Here is an 18,835-nt window from a genome sequence, read left to right as displayed (position 1 = left end):
TCATATCTGAAGCTGTAGATCTCGAATTTAAGTTTATTTTATATGGATGAAAAGGTAATATATAGGCCTATAACTTTTATAGAAGTCCAAGATTTAAAAAGGTCATTTTCAAGTTTAAATTATAGCAACAACGAAGAAGTCTGCATCTGTCTTGTAGTTAGAATAATTTTCAGCGATTGACCCATATCTGGAGTTCTAGAAGTGTATCTGTCCTGTAGTTAGAATAATTTTCAGTGATTGACCCATATCTAGAGTTTTAGAAGTTTAAATGACCTCTATTTTTTTATTCTAGAAAGCGAAATAATTTTCTATAATTTTTTATATTTTCAAGTGTTTCCAATTCTGATATTATCAATAATGTTTTAGGCAGATAAGAAAAAATAAGGATTGTCACTAAGTTAGGAGTTGGCCACCCATTCATCACTTAGTCATCAAATCAATAGTTTTCAATTTTGTTCTATAAAAAAAAGCATTTGTCATGCATTTAGGCATCTTAGTTTCCTTACTTTTACTTTCTCCATTTGTATTTTTATAATGTTTAAGTTTTGTTTTTATTAATATCAAGTTTATACATTGCATTTCCTTTCCTTTACTTAGTTAATTTTTGTTTTATTTATGTTCTTATGTTATTCATTTATTTTTTTTATTATGTTTAGCTAAGTTTATTATGTAAATGTGAAAAGGTTACACTAATGATGTAAGAACAAGTATAAAATAAACTCAATATGAACTTTAATATCAATAAGTTAATTATATAAAACAATGTATTCCAATAAGTATTATTCATTAAAAAATTTAATTAATTACATGCAATTACAATAATTATGAATAATTAAATAGAAATTTTAACATAAAGATATCTTCTTATATTATATTAAACAAGAAAAGGAATTATCTATTTGATGAAAAAAAGAAGAAAAGGAATTATCTATTTGATGAAAAAACCATTTTTAAATGATTATGAATTATTATCACTTATATTTCATATATCGTAAATCTCATCTCATCAATAGGTAAATTTAAAAACACTATAATTATTATGTGCCTTCAATCAACCATAGTAACCGAACATAATTCTATTTAAAAGCATCTATAACCCTTGGTTACTGTTTACATTGTACTAAAAGAATCATTTAATTTAAAAATAAATATTCTAAGAAAAATAAATATTTAAAAGCATCTATATTAAAATGTGATTAGTTTCAAAAAGAAAAAAAACGAAAGAATAATTGAAATTTTATATTTCCACTTATTTAAATAAAATAAAAATAAAATAATTGATATCTTATTATTTAAAAAATAAAATAAAATTACACTTTTGTAGTCTTCATTCATAGCATACAAAAAATAGCAGAAGAAGTTGAAGAAAACGCAAAAAGACAATCTAAACTATTTTTTTTTTCGGTGCAAAAATGTTTTTTTAGAATTATTTTTTAAATTTATTTATGTTATTTTAATGTGTTAAAAATAAAAAAATAATTATTTTAATATATTTTTAAAAAGTCATTATTGCTACAGGTTCTTCAAACAGGCTTGTTCTAGGAGAATCGGTGTTCCTTTTTATGCGCTCATAAAAGAGTTACCAAATTTTTCTGTTTTAGACTTTACAGCTCTCTTTCTCTTTTCATAGTAATAGAAGACAAAGACCCAAAACCAAAGTCAATTTTAATTTGGCTGCCTCTCAGTTTAACTCCAACTGCCGGTCTATTTCTGGTATTAATTTCGCTCTCTTAGATTTCTATGCTCTGTCTGGTTTTTTTTTTTAAGCAAATTAAACCCGGAAAACAATGGCTTTAATTCGTCGCCGAAAACCTATCGAACCCAGTAAAACCCCAGTGCTAAGAGAGGAGGGGGAGGAGGAGGAGGAGGAGGAAGAAGACAATAGTAAAAACAAACACGTAAAGAAGAGTTACAAAAAATCCAAACCAAAATGGACATGTTTAGACAATTGTTGCTGGTTTGTTGGGTGCATATGCGTAACTTGGTGGGTTTTATTGTTTCTTTACAACGTTATGCCTGCTTCTTTGCCTCAATATGTGACTGAGGCAATCACTGGTCCTTTGCCTGATCCACCTGGTGTCAAGTTGAGGAAAGAAGGGTTGAAGGCAAAGCATCCTGTGGTTTTTGTTCCTGGGATTGTTACTGGAGGGCTTGAGCTGTGGGAAGGGCATCAGTGTGCTGATGGATTGTTTAGGAAAAGGCTATGGGGTGGAGCTTTTGGTGAAGTTTATAAAAGGTATGGATGATTGGTGGTTGTTCCTTTGTTTGGACTTACTGTTGATAGAAATTGAATCGGTTTGTTGTTTCAATGAGTTTATACATTTCTTTGCCAAATATAAAATCCGGGGTTTGTGAATTTAGAGCCATTTAGTTGTTAAATGTTTCGTGAGTTTTGTTCATAAGTGTTATTATTAGGCTTTGGCTGTCATTGGTTTAGTTTTTTGCGTGCCTTTTTTCGAGCTTTTAGTATAATTGATGTGAGTATATTGCTGATTGATTTTGTGTGATGTAACTATCATGTGAAGAAATGTGGTCAGTTGTTGAGTAGACAAATTAATTTGTTAGTTTAATGGTGAGAAAGAAAGTTGGTTCTTGGTTGTTTGTCAACTTGTTTCCATTTATGGAAATCTTGACATCTATTTTAGATTTTTAATGACTTTCCTTTTTTCGAGACTGGTGTTTTAGATGTAGAATGGAAGAAGATGGTGAATTGTTAGCAATTAAAATTGCTTCTTAGTGGTCTTGTTCCAATGATAAATGGTCATGTTTCATCATTTTAACTGATACATTGAGTAAACGACCTTGCTCCTTTCCTGGCGAGCTTGGAGCTTATACTCTACATGCTACACCATGGAGAAAGAGAAAGGCAACAGCTTTCTGGATCAATAATCTTAAAGAAATTCTTAGTGCACAACATTTCTGGTTCAGCCTGTATATCATGCCAGCTTTCACATTGTTAGTTATCTGTGAACTCATGAAGTTCCACACATGCCTTTCGTGCTTCGTCAGCTGATTCTTCATTTTATTCTTGGATGTTTTATAGGCCTCTCTGCTGGGTGGAACATATGTCACTGGACAATGAAACTGGATTGGATCCTCCAGGTATAAGGGTCAGGCCTGTCTGTGGACTTGTGGCAGCCGATTACTTTGCTCCTGGATATTTTGTTTGGGCAGTTTTGATTGCTAATTTGGCACGCATTGGATATGAGGAGAAGACAATGTACATGGCATCATATGATTGGAGGCTTTCATTTCAGAATACTGAGGTTTTCTTCTAGGAAGTTGATTTTATCATTCGTGTTGTATATGCTGGTGGTATCTTTTTTTTTTAACTTGCTACTTTCATTGAATTCAATTAATCAGGTCCGTGACCAATCTTTAAGCCGCATAAAAAGTAATATTGAACTCATGGTTGCAACAAATGGTGGAAACAAGGCAGTTATTATACCACATTCCATGGGTGCTTTGTACTTTCTGCATTTTATGAAGTGGGTGGAGGCACCAGCTCCAATGGGTGGTGGGGGTGGTCCAGATTGGTGTGCTAAGCATATCAAGGCAGTGATGAATATTGGTGGACCATTTTTAGGCGTTCCAAAAGCTGTCTCTGGACTTTTCTCTGCTGAAGCGAAGGATATTGCAGTCGCCAGGTTATCTAGTTTAACTCTACTGTAGTTAATGAGTAGTAAGCTTCTTATGGCTTGTTTAAAGATGAGTATGACTAGCTAGGCCCAATAAACAATCTTTGCAGAGGGAAAACAGTAAACAATCTTCAAACAGGGAAATCATAACTTGCAGAAAAATTACATCATATCAAACATTTTCCCCATAGAGCATGATCATAATAATACTACCTATTTAACTCCATTTATTTCTCTGTCAAAGTCTGTTCCTTGATGACATTCCAAGATGTCCTAAAGGTGTTACTCCAATAGCCTACTTTATAACACAGCTTGGACAAAAATTCCCCTAATCCGTAACTTGAAACATTGGCAATGCATGTTAACTGGGAGAAACTATTTTTATGTGCAAAAATAGTATTCTGCTACGAGTAGTGTTCCGAGGAAGTTATTTTTTTTTTGTTGCACTGACATTTGAATTCTTGGTTTTTGAATGGCATATTTTCACATTCTAATTTCTATACATCGTCTGTCTTAGTTATTTTCTCAAGTACAAACCATAACTGATTTGAATGCTTGGTCTTTTATTTATTAAAGGCATAAACTTTCACATTGTGATATAATTGTCAATAATTTTTTTGGTAGAGACTAGTCACTAATACAGTCAAAATCAGTTGGGTTTCTTTCCTTTGTCAAATTTTTAATATCTCTGTTGCTTTATACTCAGCTCTTTTCAACTTTTATACTTAAATCTGCTTTATTTTTATCGTTTTGTATTTTTGAGATGAGAAATGGCTCTTTTATTACTGAAGGACAGTATGCTATTGCTTCTCTAGAGGCTCTTGCTATTATGGACATACTTGACACAGTTTATTCAACTATCTGGGCTTGACTGATGATCTTAATTTATATGTATACCAACATTGATCTTGTATATGGTGAATTTTCTATAACATGCCTCATTCTGCAGGGCCATTGCACCTGGTGTCTTGGACAAAGATTTATTTGGCTTTCAGACATTGCAACATATAATGAGGATGTCACGCACATGGGATTCAACCATGTCAATGATTCCAAAAGGTGGTGCCACTATTTGGGGTGATCTTGACTGGTCACCTGAGGAAGGATATATTCCTATTAAGAGAAAGCAAAAAAACACTGACACACAAAAAACAAGCCAAGATGGCCCAGAAAGAAAGATCTCTGAAATAAGGAGAGCCAATTATGGAAGGATCATATCCTTTGGGAAGGATGTAGCTGAGGCACTTTCATCTGACATTGAGAGGATTGACTTCAGGGTAAGTTTATCTGTTTCCTAAATTAGTGAAAAGATGGCTGTATCTTTAAAGATATACTAATCTCTCTCATTCTGAGTTTCAGTGCTTTTACACGTCAGACTTAGCTTTAAGAAAATTAATGAATGCACCAATTCTTTCATTAAATACATCATTTGTTATCTTAACATGCAGGATGCTGTTAAAGGTCAAAGTATTGCAAACACCTCCTGTCGTGACGTGTGGACGGAGTACCATGACATGGGATTTGGAGGTATTAAAGCTGTTGCAGAATATAAGGTTTATACTGCTGGTTCTATTCTAGATCTGCTGCACTTTGTTGCCCCAAAGATGATGGAGCGTGGCAGTGCTCATTTCTCTTATGGAATTGCTGATGATTTGGACGATCCAAAATACCAGCACTACAAATATTGGTCAAACCCTTTGGAGACAAAGTGAGGATCTTTCTGCCCAGTCAATTATGGAAACTGTGATATGTTAATCTTCTTGGCAATAGTTTTGTGATATATTCAATGATGGCATTTAGTCATAGTGCTTCATACACTCCCATTTCATCAGTTATATGCTTATATATAAATGTGGTGAGCATAAATAGCTACATTTCTTAAGAAAGTCAAATCTTTGATGGTTCAAATTTATACTGATTTACAGCATGTATGGTGCAGAGAGATATGAATCCTGTGAATTAATTTGGCAATTTTGAATAACTATTGCACCACATAAAAAGCTAAATTGACACTATGAAGTCCAAACATGGAAAATTATCTGATGTAGATTTTTTTTAAACATGCAGTTCTTTTAATAACATGCCAGTATGCAATTGTTGTAGATGCCCTGTACAGCATTGTGTTCTTGATATCTAAGATTTTTTTCTTTCCTTGTTGTCACACAACCTCTTTTGAATTCCATTTCAAATGTTTGCTGCTAGCAAGCCTCCTGGATCATTATCTTTTTCATTTCTTTTGAATGATGTTCAATTACTTGATTGACTGGCCTAATCATGGCCGTCTATACAAGGTCTTCATATTGATTGCTGATAACTTCTCACTCTGGTTTTACAGATTGCCCAATGCCCCAGAAATGGAGGTTTTTTCCCTGTATGGAGTGGGCATACCAACCGAAAGATCTTATGTTTACAAGTTATCTCCTTCAGCAGAGTGTGCTATTCCATTTCAGATTGATTCATCAGCTGATGAACAATTTGAAGACAGCTGTCTGAAAGGTGGAGTCTATACTGTTGATGGGGACGAGACTGTTCCTGTTTTAAGTTCAGGCTTCATGTGTGCTAAAGGCTGGCGTGGGAAAACAAGATTCAACCCTTCAGGAAGTCAAATGCATATTAGAGAGTACAATCATTCTCCTCCAACAAACTTGTTAGAAGGTCGGGGCACCCAAAGTGGTGCTCACGTTGATATAATGGGAAACTTTGCTTTGATTGAGGATATAATGAGAGTGGCAGCTGGTGCTACAGGAGAAGAGTTGGGGGGTGATCAAGTTTATTCAGATATATTTAAGTGGTCTGAGAAGATCCATCTACAACTGTGATTGCAAGTGGTATGTACCTTCTTATTGTGGGCTTCAGAAGTTTTCTTTTTGAGAGTGCATTATTCTTTTGCCCCTTGCTGTTCATCCAGTTCTTGTATTCGATTTTGGACATTTGTGGCAATATCTACTCTGGACCAAAGCTACAACATTAGGCCTCATCCAGGCTTTCGTGGCTCCATATTCATGTCATGGATGATGTCAATCTTCATGGGATGGGTTTTTAACAGTATTGGATCCTTCATTTTGATGTCATGCTCTTTTCATCCACTGTCAGATTTGTGGTCTATGTTTCCAAGATGCTGCTGCCCTATGCGTGTTGGTTTGGCAGTCCTATTAGCTATCAGCTTTCTCTTAATATCCTTTCATTTTTTTTAAAAGAAAAGCAAAGTCTACAACGTTTTGTAATGTGACCCCAATATTTTCTTCATCTGTACTCATACTCTTTCCATTTCATTGTGAGACCCGCACTCAATTTGGCAGTCCCTATTACCTATTTGAAGAAAGTTTGGCCGAAACTTGGGTAATTTTTATCTGTGCAGAGGTACGAGGCTTGAAGACAGCTGAAGTGATTCACTCTTGATAGACCTTCTGTGTGCTTGTTGAACATCGGTACTCTAAGCCAAGGTAGGCAATGAAATCGAAGCTTGTTGATTTCTCCTTTGAAAGTAATTGTGAAGGAAGCAGCAGAGCTGGCTATAAGTTGATGGATCGATGGATTTAAACTGAATTCAGCTGCTACTTTTGTTGTCTCTCGCTCTTGATTATTAATACGTTGGTATTCATTCATTGCATTTTTATAATTCTTCTATTGGTGTTCCTAAAAATGAAAACGATGTATTCAAAGGAAGGAATGGAAACCGAGGTAACTTGTCCTGGTTCCGTAGGTTTTTAATTGTTTGTAGTGTTGATGAAAAATCACGAAATCACTACCAAAAGCATTGTTTACCTTTTCGGATTTCTTTGGTTCAGATCAGAAGTGTTGAATCTCTTGTTACATTTTATTCTCCACAAGGGCTAACACGAATAATTGTCAAGAATCAAGATCATTAGATAGTACTTCTTTTTTGGTGGATTCAGTGCTTCGACTCGTCAACAGATTTTATTTTTTTTCTCAAATTTTTACTACAGCTTTTCTAAGTTGTTATGTGAATCTGAGATTTTTCCCACATTGGATGATTGAAGATGTTGCAAATTCTGCCTGTTGTGAGAATTAAACCGCCATTTATTTCTGCTTTCAGAATGTCTTTCTTGGATTTGGAAACCTACTTCAATATCTTTGAATTGTGACTGATTTTTCATAAGAAAAGCAAACTTAGCACCTTTCGTAATATGGAAATCCACTGCCGTCCCCGATGGAGTTTGTGGTGGCTGCATATATGGAGCCATTTCTTGCACTAAACGAATGCTGATAGATATGACGCTACTGTTCTTGCAGCTGCAGATGATGCATTGAAGTTATGCTTGAGCGGTGCATCTTGATCCGGGAAAAAAAAAAAAAACCCACCTCCCCACCATCAAAAATATTGATTTTGTTGTTAATAAATTTATCTTTTTAAACAGAGTTTAATGGAGATAATATTGGTCTTTAATCATGTTAAAAAAATAGATTAAAGTTTTTAAAATTTCTTTTTTATTCATTTAAATTTTGTTCTATGGAGAGATTAGAAGCTATTTTGAGTTGGAAATGAATTTGCATTTATAAAGGTTTTAAAATGTAGGTGTTTTTAGATAAAAATAGATTAAAAAATAAATATTTTTCTATTAAAATTTAAATCTTGATTTTTCAGTCATAAAAAAACTATTTAAAAATGATGAGAGAATAATAAATCATCCACCATTGTTTGTTTTTTTAAAAATCGACTGTATTTCACATTAAAAAATTTAAACAGGTCATGTTTTTTCCTTACAAAACTTTAGATTAAATTTTTTGTTTAAATTTTAATTAATATCATCACTCTTGTTTTTTAACTATTTAGTTCACCTATTTAAAAAATAATTAATGTTTGAAATTGTTTTCAATCTCATGATGTTTCAAAAAGACTATTATAATTTTCTTTATATTTTTTATATTTTGTACAAAACAACTTTATTTATATGATATATTTATAAAAATAAAAAATTATTTATCCTTAACAACCACAATTAACCTCTAAGATAAAATAAATTTAAATAAATAAAATAAAATTTAAATTTAAATATTTGTATGTGTATTTATATTTTGTTTTTATTAAGAAGATTAAATTTTCACTTTAATATTTAATTAACATTAATAATTCCTTTTTAATTTATTGGTTTATATATTTATTAATTTATTTTATTAAAAAGTAAACACTGTCTTTTTATTTATTAATTATAAAATTATAATATCTAAAAATTAACAAATATTCCGTAGAAGGTTTTTTTTTCACTTTTGTTTCTTTTTTTTTACATGTTTTTTTTCCCTTTTTTTACCCTGACTTCTTCTTTAAAAAAAAACAAATTTTACTAATTTTTTTAAATATTGAATTGGTTAAAAATTTAATTATGTAGTTTTTCCTTTAAAACATTGTATTCTCATACATTATTTTTTTCCTTTTTATGATTTATTTATTTTTTAAAATAGTTTTTGTAGATTTTTTTTATATTAAGTTGGTTGAGAATTTAGCTTTGTAATTTTTTTTTAAATATGAATTACTATAGTATTTTACCCACATAGTTTTTGTTTTGCTGCAGCGTTTCCCCACATATTTTTTTTAAAATTATTTTTATTGAATTTATTTTTTTAATATTGAGTTAGCTGATAATCTAGCTTTAGCTTTTCTCATATGTTTTTTTTTTTGTTTTTGTTTCAAAATTGTCATTTTTTACATATTTTCTTTTTTTGTTTTGTTTTTTTTTTAATTATTATTTTTTTTTACTATTGAGCTAGTTGAAAATTTGATTTTTTAGTTTTTTTCTTTAAAATACTATAACTTTCCCCATATATTTTTTAATTAGTTTTTTACCCAAAATTGACTCTTAAAAAAAAATAATCCTTGACGGTTTTTTTTTTATATTGAGCTGGTTGAGAACTTAGATTTATAGGTTTTTTTAAAAATAAACACTATAAATTATTACAGTATTTCCCTTGGTTTTTGTTTGACTGTGTTTCCTCTACATGTTTTTTTTTTTTTAAATTTGAATTTATTTTTTTCAATATTGAGTTGGTTGAGAATTTAACTTAATTTTAGCTTTTTCCATGTTTTGTTTTTTAAAATGTTTCCCAAAATTGTCTTTCTTCTTTATATAAATATTTTTGTTGATTTTTTTTTACTATTGAGCTGATTGAGAATTTAGTTTTTTTTTTTAAACACTAGATTGCTCCAGTGTTTCTCTACATAGTTTTTTATTAAATAATTTTTTTATAATTATCTTTATCAATTTTATTTTTTTATATTAAACTGATCGAGAATTTAGCTTTGCAGTTATTTAAAACATTGTAAATTATTACAGTGTTTTCCTACATGATTTTTGCCTTACTACAGTGTTCCCCCATATATTTTTTTTCAAATGTATTTTTTTTATTTTTAATATTGAGTTGGTTAAAAATTACAATTGTAGATTTTCTTATGAAACACTATAAATTGTTACAATATTTTTCAAATTGTTTTTTTTTATATATTTATCAAAATTATCTTTGTTGATTATTTTAATATTAAGTTGGTTGAGAATTGTAATTGTATATTTTTTCATAAAAAAATTATACATTGCTATAATGTTTTCTTAAATAATTTTAATATTGTGCTAGTTAAAAATTTAACTTTAATTTTTCTTATATATTTTTTATTTTATTTCTTTCTAAATTTTTATTTTTTTAATGTTTTTTTATAATTATTTTTATTAATTTTATTAAAGTGATTGAAAATATAGTGTTGTATATCTTTAATGCTTGAAATTAACTTGGAAACCTAGCTAAAACAAGCAAGTGAAGGTCAAGATTACAATTATGGATAGTCAACTCGGGTCAGTGTTAAAATATTTTATTTTAAAAATTCTATAAAAAAATCAAAAAAAATCAAAGAGTTGAAAACTCAGGTTAGATGCGAATCAACTGAATTAGCAGATCAATTCAAGTTTTTAACTGGATGATCGATCAGCTTTCAAGTCGATACACAGGGACTGATTAAAAGTAAAAGAATAACCAACCACTCTAGCGTTATACCGACCATTCTTCCTCAATTTTTAATTTGTCGTCGCCCTCTCTATATATTTCACTGTTTCTTTAAAAAAACACACGCCTGTAACTCTCTCTCTCTCATACGGTCTCTCTCTCTCTCTCGATCAGACGGAGTTCGCTCACTTCCCATCGCTAATACATGCATATGCACCCCCGCCTCCTATTTTGTGCTCTGTGATAAAAAAGAAAAAAAAACAAAAACCCTAACTCACCGAGCCCAATCCTTCACCTCACTGTATCTGATCTCAACCACTCGAGTCGTCGACGCCGCGTCAAAAGCAAATTACAGCTCAATTAATTAAAGCTTATTTCAGGTAAATTTCGATCCTTTTGTTAATTACTTCTTTCTCTCCTTTGATCTCACACTTTCAATATCTTTAAACTCGAATTATTTAAATGCCTTAAGTTTTGAATCATGCATAATAGTTCTGTAAACAAATTTTGCATTAGGGTTACTTTAATACAGCCCTTCTTTTGTCACCGATCTTAGGGTTTTATACTGTTATATTGTCTATTTGTTGATTTTGTGAAATGAAATGCCTGAGGGTTGTCAGATTGATTTGCTTGATGTCAAAGAGCTGTGGAGTTCTGATCGTTTAGGAAGGAGGGAGTTGGGAATTCTAAAGACAACTAATGCTGGATTTTTTAGTGGCGGGAACGGTGATCTTTTGGCTTAAGGGTTAAGAAATTAATTATAAATTCAAAGGTCTGTTGAGACTGGTTAGAGAATGCATTCTTATAAGATTAGGAGCAAGACTGAAGAAATAGTAGTGGAAGTCAGGGGGTAAGAATTCTGAAATGAGAGCGACGGGAAGGAACTGAACTAATGGGATTTTTGTTGGCACGAGGCTATTCTAGATTTGAGGAAATGAGCTATATAGTTGCTGGTATTGGGTAATCTTAGTTTTCCTAAGTTGTGTATTGGCACTTGTCTATGTGTTATATACTAATTTAAAGGTGCATGTAAAAGAATGATGTGGATAATAACCCATATTGCGAAGATTAATAAATGAATAGAATAAAACATATGTAGTTAACCCTTTGAAAATTGTCACATCTTTTAGGAGCCTGGTAAAATCTTGTCTATTATGCAAGTGCTAAATCAGTAACTGCAATGTACCCACGTATCTGAACAAGTTACTTGTTTCAAACATGTCAGGGATGGGTAAAGTTATATTTCTAATGTTTCTTTATCTAAGTTTATATTGCCTCCACGTGCTTGGAAAATTTTGATGTACCTTCCCGCCCCCCCCCTACAACCTGTTTGCTACTGCATCTATAAGTGCTTTCAAGGGATCTACACTCATCTTTGGTGCCATACTGTATCCCAATGATCTGAACTGATTTCAAACATGTTTTTGTTTGTCAGAAGAGGGTGCTGCTGTTGAGACGAATTTGCAACAGGCTATGCATCCCAAATCTTCTGCTAATGGTTTTGGTCGTCGGAGAGCTGAAAGGGATTGGGGGACGAGGTTTGAAAATAAGGTGCAATCTGGAAAACCACATACCAATAGATCTGGTAATGCTGGTAATCTCTCATGGCCTGAAGCACTTGTCACTCTAGATTATATATTCTGTTCTAACAATAGTGATATAGGTGCGATGGGAAAAGTTGGAGTTTATGAGAGTCCTTCGCGTGAACGGCTCATATATTTAACAACTTGTCTTATTGGGCATCCTGTGGAAGTTCAGCTGAAAAATGGATCTGTATACTCTGGAACATGTTACACAACAAATGTTGAAAAGGAATTTGGTAAGTTCTGTTGATTTAGTTTAGTTGAAGAGATTTCTCTCATGTTGTTAGCCGTTTTGTAGATTGATTCTAATTATACCGAGCTTTCACATGGAATCTTCTGTTTAGTCTATTTCCTTCTCAGCATTCTCTTGCTTTTCTCTTTCAGCTATAGTTTTGAAAATGGCTCGCTTGATAAAGGACGTTTCTTTCCGAGGCCCAAAGGCAGAATTTGTCAGCAAGGCTCCATCAAGGACTTTGATTTTACCTGGAAAAGAAGTTGTGCAAGTTATTGCGAAGGTCTGCTACATTTTCTTTCTTTCATATTCTGCTTGTTTGAATCTGATCTCTTGAGTGAAGTTGATTTTCAAGTTGTTGACCTGTGGTTCTGAATGGAACCTGGGGTGATATTTATTGGATAAGTTAACAAAGAACAATATAGGAAAAAACTGCATGTGATTTGTTAGTTAATGTTGTAGAGAACAAGTTTAGTTTGTGCAAATGGATGTTTATGTATGCTGTCTCATATATGGTGCCAGGATGTGTCCGTTACCGTAGATGGGATGTCCAATGAGCCCCAACATGCAAAGCAGCAAGAAATTATGATTGACTCCTATATATCACAACCACGACAAGTTGAAGTGGAGAGAGAGCTGGAACCTTGGATCCCTGACAAAGATGATCCACAATGCCCTGAATCAGAGAACATATTTGATGGCCATTGGAATAGGTTGTTATAATAAGTATTTCTTTGCCCAAACTTCTTGGTAATTGTTCCACTGTCTTTAATATTTTATCTGGTTCAGTAGAATTTCAACTGCCTAATCTTTACTTTGCTATAAGCAGCTTGTATTTTCATGAATGAATTTTTTTACTCCAGCTTTTTAATCATGTTTTCTCATCCTCTCCCTATTTAAACTCATCACAATTGTAGTGTTAATTTGGATTGTTCTACAAGATACCATAGAAAATTTATTCTGAAAACTTGCTATCTGTAGATTACATCCCCTGAGAGATGTCTGGGAAGCATGTGGACATATTTTCTGCTGTGCCTGATCCTTACCTGTGGTTAAGTTTTTCAGGATTCAGTTAACTTTACAAAAGCAGAAGTGTTGAAGTTTGGTTACCGTAAGGCTTGGTTACCGTAAGGCTTAGGTTAAACCGTCTGTGGTTGATATAAATATATAATTGAAAAGGGATCCAGTGTAACATAGATCTTAGAGTTCTAGCTTATATTACCCATGTGTCTCCTATCCTTTCTCCATTAATACATGAGACTTAAAATTAGTATCCTTTATTTTTTCCCCTGTGGTTGTAATCTAGTGGTATCCTTACATAATTTTTATTATTGATTTGAAACTTATTTTGTTTATTTGCATATTAGGGGCTGGGATCAATTTGAAACAAATGAAATGTTGTTTGGAGTAAAAAGCACCTTTGACGAGGAACTTTATACAACAAAGCTGGAGAGGGGTCCTCGGATGAAAGAATGGGAAAGGGAAGCTGTGAGGATAGCAAGAGAGATCGAGGGGGAGGAAACACGCGACCTTCACTTAGCAGAGGTGAGGTTATCCCTATTGTCATTTTCTGCTTCTATTTTGGTTTATTTTTTCTGTACATTTTTTTACTGCTTTTGCTACTTCATCCAACAGGAAAGAGGCATCAATCTTCATGAAAGTTGTAATATTGATGAGGAGACCCGATACTCATCAGTCTATAGAGGTGGAGCCATTGATGATGGTGGGTATGAAGAACTTGATGATATAGTGATGAATTCTCACAATAGTGAAACTTTTGGAGGGCCATCTGCCTCTTCCATTAAGAAGTTGGCTGATTTGAGCCATGCAAAAAGCAATGATGGGGCTCTAGTGTTATCAGGCTCTTCCTTGGTATTTCCTCAAATAATCACTAAGTTTATATAGAAATTGTTGTATTTCAAAATGGAGCATTTTTTAACTTGCTTTGCAATTCTAAAGAAAAACTTTCAGCATATTTTCTACTTGGAGCACTATATAGTCATTTATTTTCATGCATCTACTGCCTGGCAGTTGGTCTTGCTTTATGTTAATTCTTCTTTAAGGAATTACTACCTGCTGTTGTACTTGTATTGAATTTCTGTGTTTCTTTTTGTCCAAGGATGAGGCAGAATGCTCTCAATCAAGTACTTGTGCGGATCTGCATCATCCAGGGTCTCATGATCTTGCTGCACAGCTGTCATCAGAACCTTCTAAAAGTTTCTCCACTTCAGATAGTGACAGCAGGTTCTTACCATTGTGGCTAATTCAGTATCTCCTCAATGATAGCTTAAATTGCATCTCATTTCACAAGAATTGTTCTTGGGATGACAAATGAATTTGTTGATTTTTGAAATCCTTGAATTCTACAATTGCAATAGGGTCCTAGAGGATCGGCATCATGAACATGAAGAACTTGACAGCATCAAGGAGCTTGTAGAAGAGCAGATAGTGAGTAAAACTTTAATTACTTACAAATTTTCTGCTCAAAACTTAAAAGAGAACTTATTAATTGCCTTTGGTTGTGATGCCTCTAATATCGGTGTGTTCTTCATTTCTGTTCATGTAATCTCCAGCTAACTCAGGATGCTCAATTGCCAAAAGGTGAGGGTGAGTCAATTATTCTGCTATTCCTTAACTTCATCCATCATTTAAGTTGTAGTATGAACAACTTTTATTATAAAGTTGTTGCATGAACTTGTCAAAAAATAAATTGAGTTATGAAAATATCGTAATGAAATAATCATTAATAAAATATGTTGGGTTTTCTCTCTTACATTTTTCCAACTGCACCTGGCCTATATTGTGTCGCATACTTTGCGTAGAAATGTAGGATACTCACTTTAATGGAACTTATGCATTCTAGACTTCATCTTCTTTCAAACAATCTTTCTTTTATTTCTCTGTAGATTCCAAGTTACTGGATGGTAAGAAAAATGAATCTGATAAAGGGAGGCCATCCCTGAATACCACTGCTTATGCCCCTTCATCCAATGTCTATCCAAAAAATCATGAAAAGGCTAGCCCCCCTGGCCAACTGTTAGAGGATGCGGCATCTGTCAAAGGATCTGGAGAAACACAGCCTGTGAACTCTCGTGGACGACCTGGTAGTTCCACTTCATCTAATTCAGATTGTGCAGGTACCTTGCGAGCTTCTAGTGGTCCTGGTTTATCACCAAGCTCATCAATGGGTTCATTATCTTCTGAGAAATCAACATTAAATCCCTATGCCAAGGTTTGTTTGGAAATAATAAAAAATATTTACCTTGATTGTCTTCTTAACATGCCCTTGGCTAATACATTTGGGTGTTTGTTTCTATTTTTTATTTTGGTTATCAGGAATTTAAACTTAATCCCAATGCCAAGAGTTTCACCCCTTCTCAAATGCCTCCTAGGCCCCCTTCCCCAATGTCAGATGCTCCATTCTATTTTCAACCTAATGTTTCTACTCTACCGCATATGCATGGCATGCCTATGGGAATTGTAAGTACTGAAATAACTTTATTGCTTCTACTAAGATATAACTTGATTGCTTATTTGTTCTCCTTTTTGTGTTTAGTTTAAATATAAGAAGAGTTAGGTTTTCATGATGCTTTATTATATAACTTGATTGCTTATTTGTTCTCCTTTTTGTGTTTAGTTTAAATATAAGAAGAGTTAGGTTTTCATGATGCTTTATTATATATTTTTAGTCTCTGCACTGTGGTTGGAAAACTGGTGAATGGTTCATTGCATTTTCCCCTGTAGAAATGAACTCTAAAATATTGGTGAATAATGAAAAACTGATTTCCAATATTGTTCTTGGATATCTTGATTTAATGTTGTGATTATAATATCTCTGCATGTTTTCAGTACTCTGGGGATGGTGATTGTGTCTTTTAAATGTAAGAATGTGCATTCAACAGATGTTATGTGTGGTTCTTTATGAACTTCACATCCAATTTCATTTATTAAAAGTGACTAACTACCAAGATTTTGCAGCTTGGACCTTCATTCAATGGGCAACAGCCTGTTATATTTAATCCACAGGTTGCACCATTGCAAACTCCGCAAGCATATTTTCATCCAGGTGGACCTCAGGTACAATATTTACTACCTTGTATTTTGGGTGATTCTGGCATTCTGCAGCGCATTTCATCTCAATGTAAAATTGTTCAGGTATTCATCTGAACACACATGTATAGTTATATATGACTAGCTGTATGCATATAACTGCAGTTTGGGCAGCAGATGCTTGTTGGCCACCCTAGGCAAGTCTTGTACATGCCAACCTACCAGCCTGTAAGCAAAATTCTGATTCTTTAATTTTGGTAGAGAAGTGTCTTGTTTTTTACTATATTGCATTATAACTAGTGTTCTATTAAGAAAAAACACCGAAGCTGGTTTCTTTATGTAGTGAAATTGAGAACAGTGTTCATAATTTTTTTTTTTAAACAAAAGCCTAAAATAGCAATTTCCATTTATTAACAAAAAGAGAAACATAAGCAATCCCATAAATCACTAGTCATGAATGTGGTTGAAAAATTGAGGAATATATTGCTATTTGCTTGAAAATGGTGTAAAACTGACCATTCGGTGCTCTTATTGGAACCGGTATCGGTCAACTCATGTAGATTATTTTGTTCTCCAAACAGGAAATGCCATATAAAGGACGAGAGTTTTAAGATTCTGTATTTCTCGATACCCCCGGTTGGGGCGGAGGAAGTGGACTTGTGGGATATAACCTTATGACTTGTGTGCCTCGTTTACACTGACTGGACTTGTGTGCCTCATTTACACTGACTGGATTATTGTTTTTCTTGTACTTATTTTCTTTTGATAAAGTAGTTTTGGACAAAATAAGGTGCAAATTTTGCTTTGTTGATGCCCCCTGTTTCTTCGCATTGTGCGATTAACTTTCCGCTCGATGCATTGTCAACTCGTGTTAACCCAGTATAATGCTCATTGTTAAAAAAAAAAAATTAATGAGAAAAAAACTAAAAGAATTTAAATGGATTGTTAGATTATGATCTTAAAGTGAAATTTACTTTTAGGTTTTACTATCTCAGTTTTTTTTTTCTCCTTAAGGTATGTAAGCATGTATATAACTGTCCATTATATTTTTATTTCTGGCTGTGTGTGTAATTTCTAAAATATTGATTCGTTACATATTTACATTACAAGCATTATATACATGATGGGTCATTGCATGATTAAGAATAATCATATAGGAATTTAATTGTAAATAGTCTCATTATTAGACTTAAATTCTAGTTTTTATAAAACACAAGGATCAAGAACATTTTCAAAAAGGGAGCATTTGTAAATAAAATATGTGGATTAAAATAATTCTTTGGAAAATTGCAGAGAATTTGTCACGACCTTCATTGCAAATGATTAAATTTTTGAAACCGAAGTGACTATTGAATTATCCTATTAAGTTACATTGCCTTTTTTCGTTGCATTATAAATTTGATTATATTACATGACATTGTATTAAGCATGCTGTTAATGTTTAACATTATAAATTATTATAACTGAAAAACGAAACAACGCTTTATTCTAGGGTGTTCTTGTATGAAAGAATAGTTTCACTTGTTCTTTTTTTAAAGTACATGAATGACACTTTTTTTTTATTATTTTTTTTACTTTTGAGGTTTGTGAGTATTAAAAAAAAAAAAAAACTAAAAGCCATCGACACTTTGTGATCCAAGATTACAATAGTGCAATGATTATTTTATTCTTAAAAAAGAATCAAAACGTGTATTTGAGGGTGAAATTATCTTTCCTAGAGAATTCATTGGATATTATAAAATTGATTGGGGTTAAATTAATATACATATTTATTTTAACACAAAAGCCTCTAAAAAAAAAAAACAAAAATATTTACTTTTTATCCATGGTTTTTTTTTTCTCAATATTTTTTCCAAAGTAAAATTATGCTTACACTTAAAAAAATAAAGAAGCTAAACTTGCACAAGGAAGCTTATTTGTCCTTTCATTTTTATTTTTTTTAAATAGTCAGGAGATAAAAGTACACTTGAAGTAAGAGATTTCTAAGGCTGGTTTTGATGGAGCCTTATTCTTTTTATTTTTTTTTATTTTTTTTGTAGTATTAAGGTTCGTTCAAGGGTTATTTGCTAATTTTTAAATAAATATTAGTTAAAAAAACATGCAATAAATTCACTCATTTGGTTATTTGGTACTTTTTAAATAAATATTGATTAAAAAACATGCAATATATTCACTCATATGCATGACAACTATCTTGCCCTTTGAGCAACATGTGAAGGCTCATGTGATTGTCAATATCCACCTTCCACAATAGTGTTGGAAGCAATGTGTTGCCTGGTGGGGTGCATGCCCACATAAAAGGTGCGGTTGGGCTCTGGTGAACTTATTATTTTTCTTTTTCCCTTTTGTTTTGTCTCTTTCAGTTAAGAAATTAATGTCAATCC

General features: G+C 32.5%; 2 protein-coding genes across 6 annotated transcripts; both read left to right on the top strand.

Annotated features, from left to right (window-relative positions):
* The first annotated feature begins 1,583 nt into the window (after positions 1-1,583).
* LOC105136421 (phospholipid:diacylglycerol acyltransferase 1-like) lies at positions 1,584-7,529 on the top strand. The gene is made up of 7 exons (XM_011041751.1): positions 1,584-2,236; positions 3,044-3,266; positions 3,364-3,647; positions 4,588-4,915; positions 5,087-5,346; positions 5,974-6,466; positions 6,997-7,529. The coding sequence occupies exons 1-6, from the start codon at positions 1,788-1,790 to the stop codon at positions 6,455-6,457; spliced, it is 2,028 nt and encodes a 675-aa protein (XP_011040053.1). The 5' UTR covers positions 1,584-1,787; the 3' UTR covers positions 6,458-6,466; positions 6,997-7,529.
* Positions 7,530-10,569: 3,040 nt separating this feature from the next.
* On the top strand, positions 10,570-17,417 carry LOC105136419 (polyadenylate-binding protein-interacting protein 3-like). Of its 5 annotated transcripts, none has more exons than XM_011041747.1 (15): positions 10,572-10,966; positions 12,025-12,180; positions 12,250-12,405; positions 12,554-12,684; positions 12,924-13,114; positions 13,769-13,946; positions 14,037-14,273; positions 14,521-14,645; positions 14,780-14,849; positions 14,975-15,008; positions 15,308-15,633; positions 15,738-15,881; positions 16,380-16,478; positions 16,617-16,679; positions 17,033-17,417. In XM_011041747.1, the coding sequence occupies exons 2-15, from the start codon at positions 12,060-12,062 to the stop codon at positions 17,060-17,062; spliced, it is 1,905 nt and encodes a 634-aa protein (XP_011040049.1). In that variant the 5' UTR covers positions 10,572-10,966; positions 12,025-12,059; the 3' UTR covers positions 17,063-17,417. The 5 variants fall into 5 exon arrangements, with proteins under 5 accessions (XP_011040052.1, XP_011040049.1, XP_011040051.1 ...); XM_011041749.1 differs by having other exon boundaries at positions 12,022-12,171; XM_011041748.1 differs by having other exon boundaries at positions 12,022-12,180; positions 14,975-15,002.
* The last annotated feature ends 1,418 nt before the right edge of the window (positions 17,418-18,835 follow it).

This window comes from Populus euphratica, unplaced genomic scaffold (assembly GCF_000495115.2).
Source record: "Populus euphratica unplaced genomic scaffold, PopEup_1.0 scaffold174.1, whole genome shotgun sequence".
Taxonomy (NCBI): Eukaryota; Viridiplantae; Streptophyta; class Magnoliopsida; order Malpighiales; family Salicaceae; genus Populus; species Populus euphratica.
The sequence above is the reverse complement of the archived record's forward strand: the minus strand, read 5'-3'. Positions and strand labels throughout refer to the sequence as shown.

Excerpts from the sequence above, each read along its gene's own strand:
- LOC105136419 (XM_011041747.1), top strand. The coding sequence starts at position 12,060 with ATGCATCCCAAATCTTCTGCTAATGGTTTTGGTCGTCGGAGAGCTGAA. Across the intron at positions 12,406-12,553 it reads AAATGTTGAAAAGGAATTTG|CTATAGTTTTGAAAATGGCT; the intron begins GTAAGTTCTGTT and ends TTTCTCTTTCAG. Across the intron at positions 14,274-14,520 it reads TGTTATCAGGCTCTTCCTTG|GATGAGGCAGAATGCTCTCA; the intron begins GTATTTCCTCAA and ends TTTTTGTCCAAG.
- LOC105136421 (XM_011041751.1), top strand. The coding sequence starts at position 1,788 with ATGGCTTTAATTCGTCGCCGAAAACCTATCGAACCCAGTAAAACCCCA. Across the intron at positions 2,237-3,043 it reads TTTGGTGAAGTTTATAAAAG|GCCTCTCTGCTGGGTGGAAC; the intron begins GTATGGATGATT and ends GATGTTTTATAG. Across the intron at positions 3,267-3,363 it reads TTTCATTTCAGAATACTGAG|GTCCGTGACCAATCTTTAAG; the intron begins GTTTTCTTCTAG and ends TCAATTAATCAG.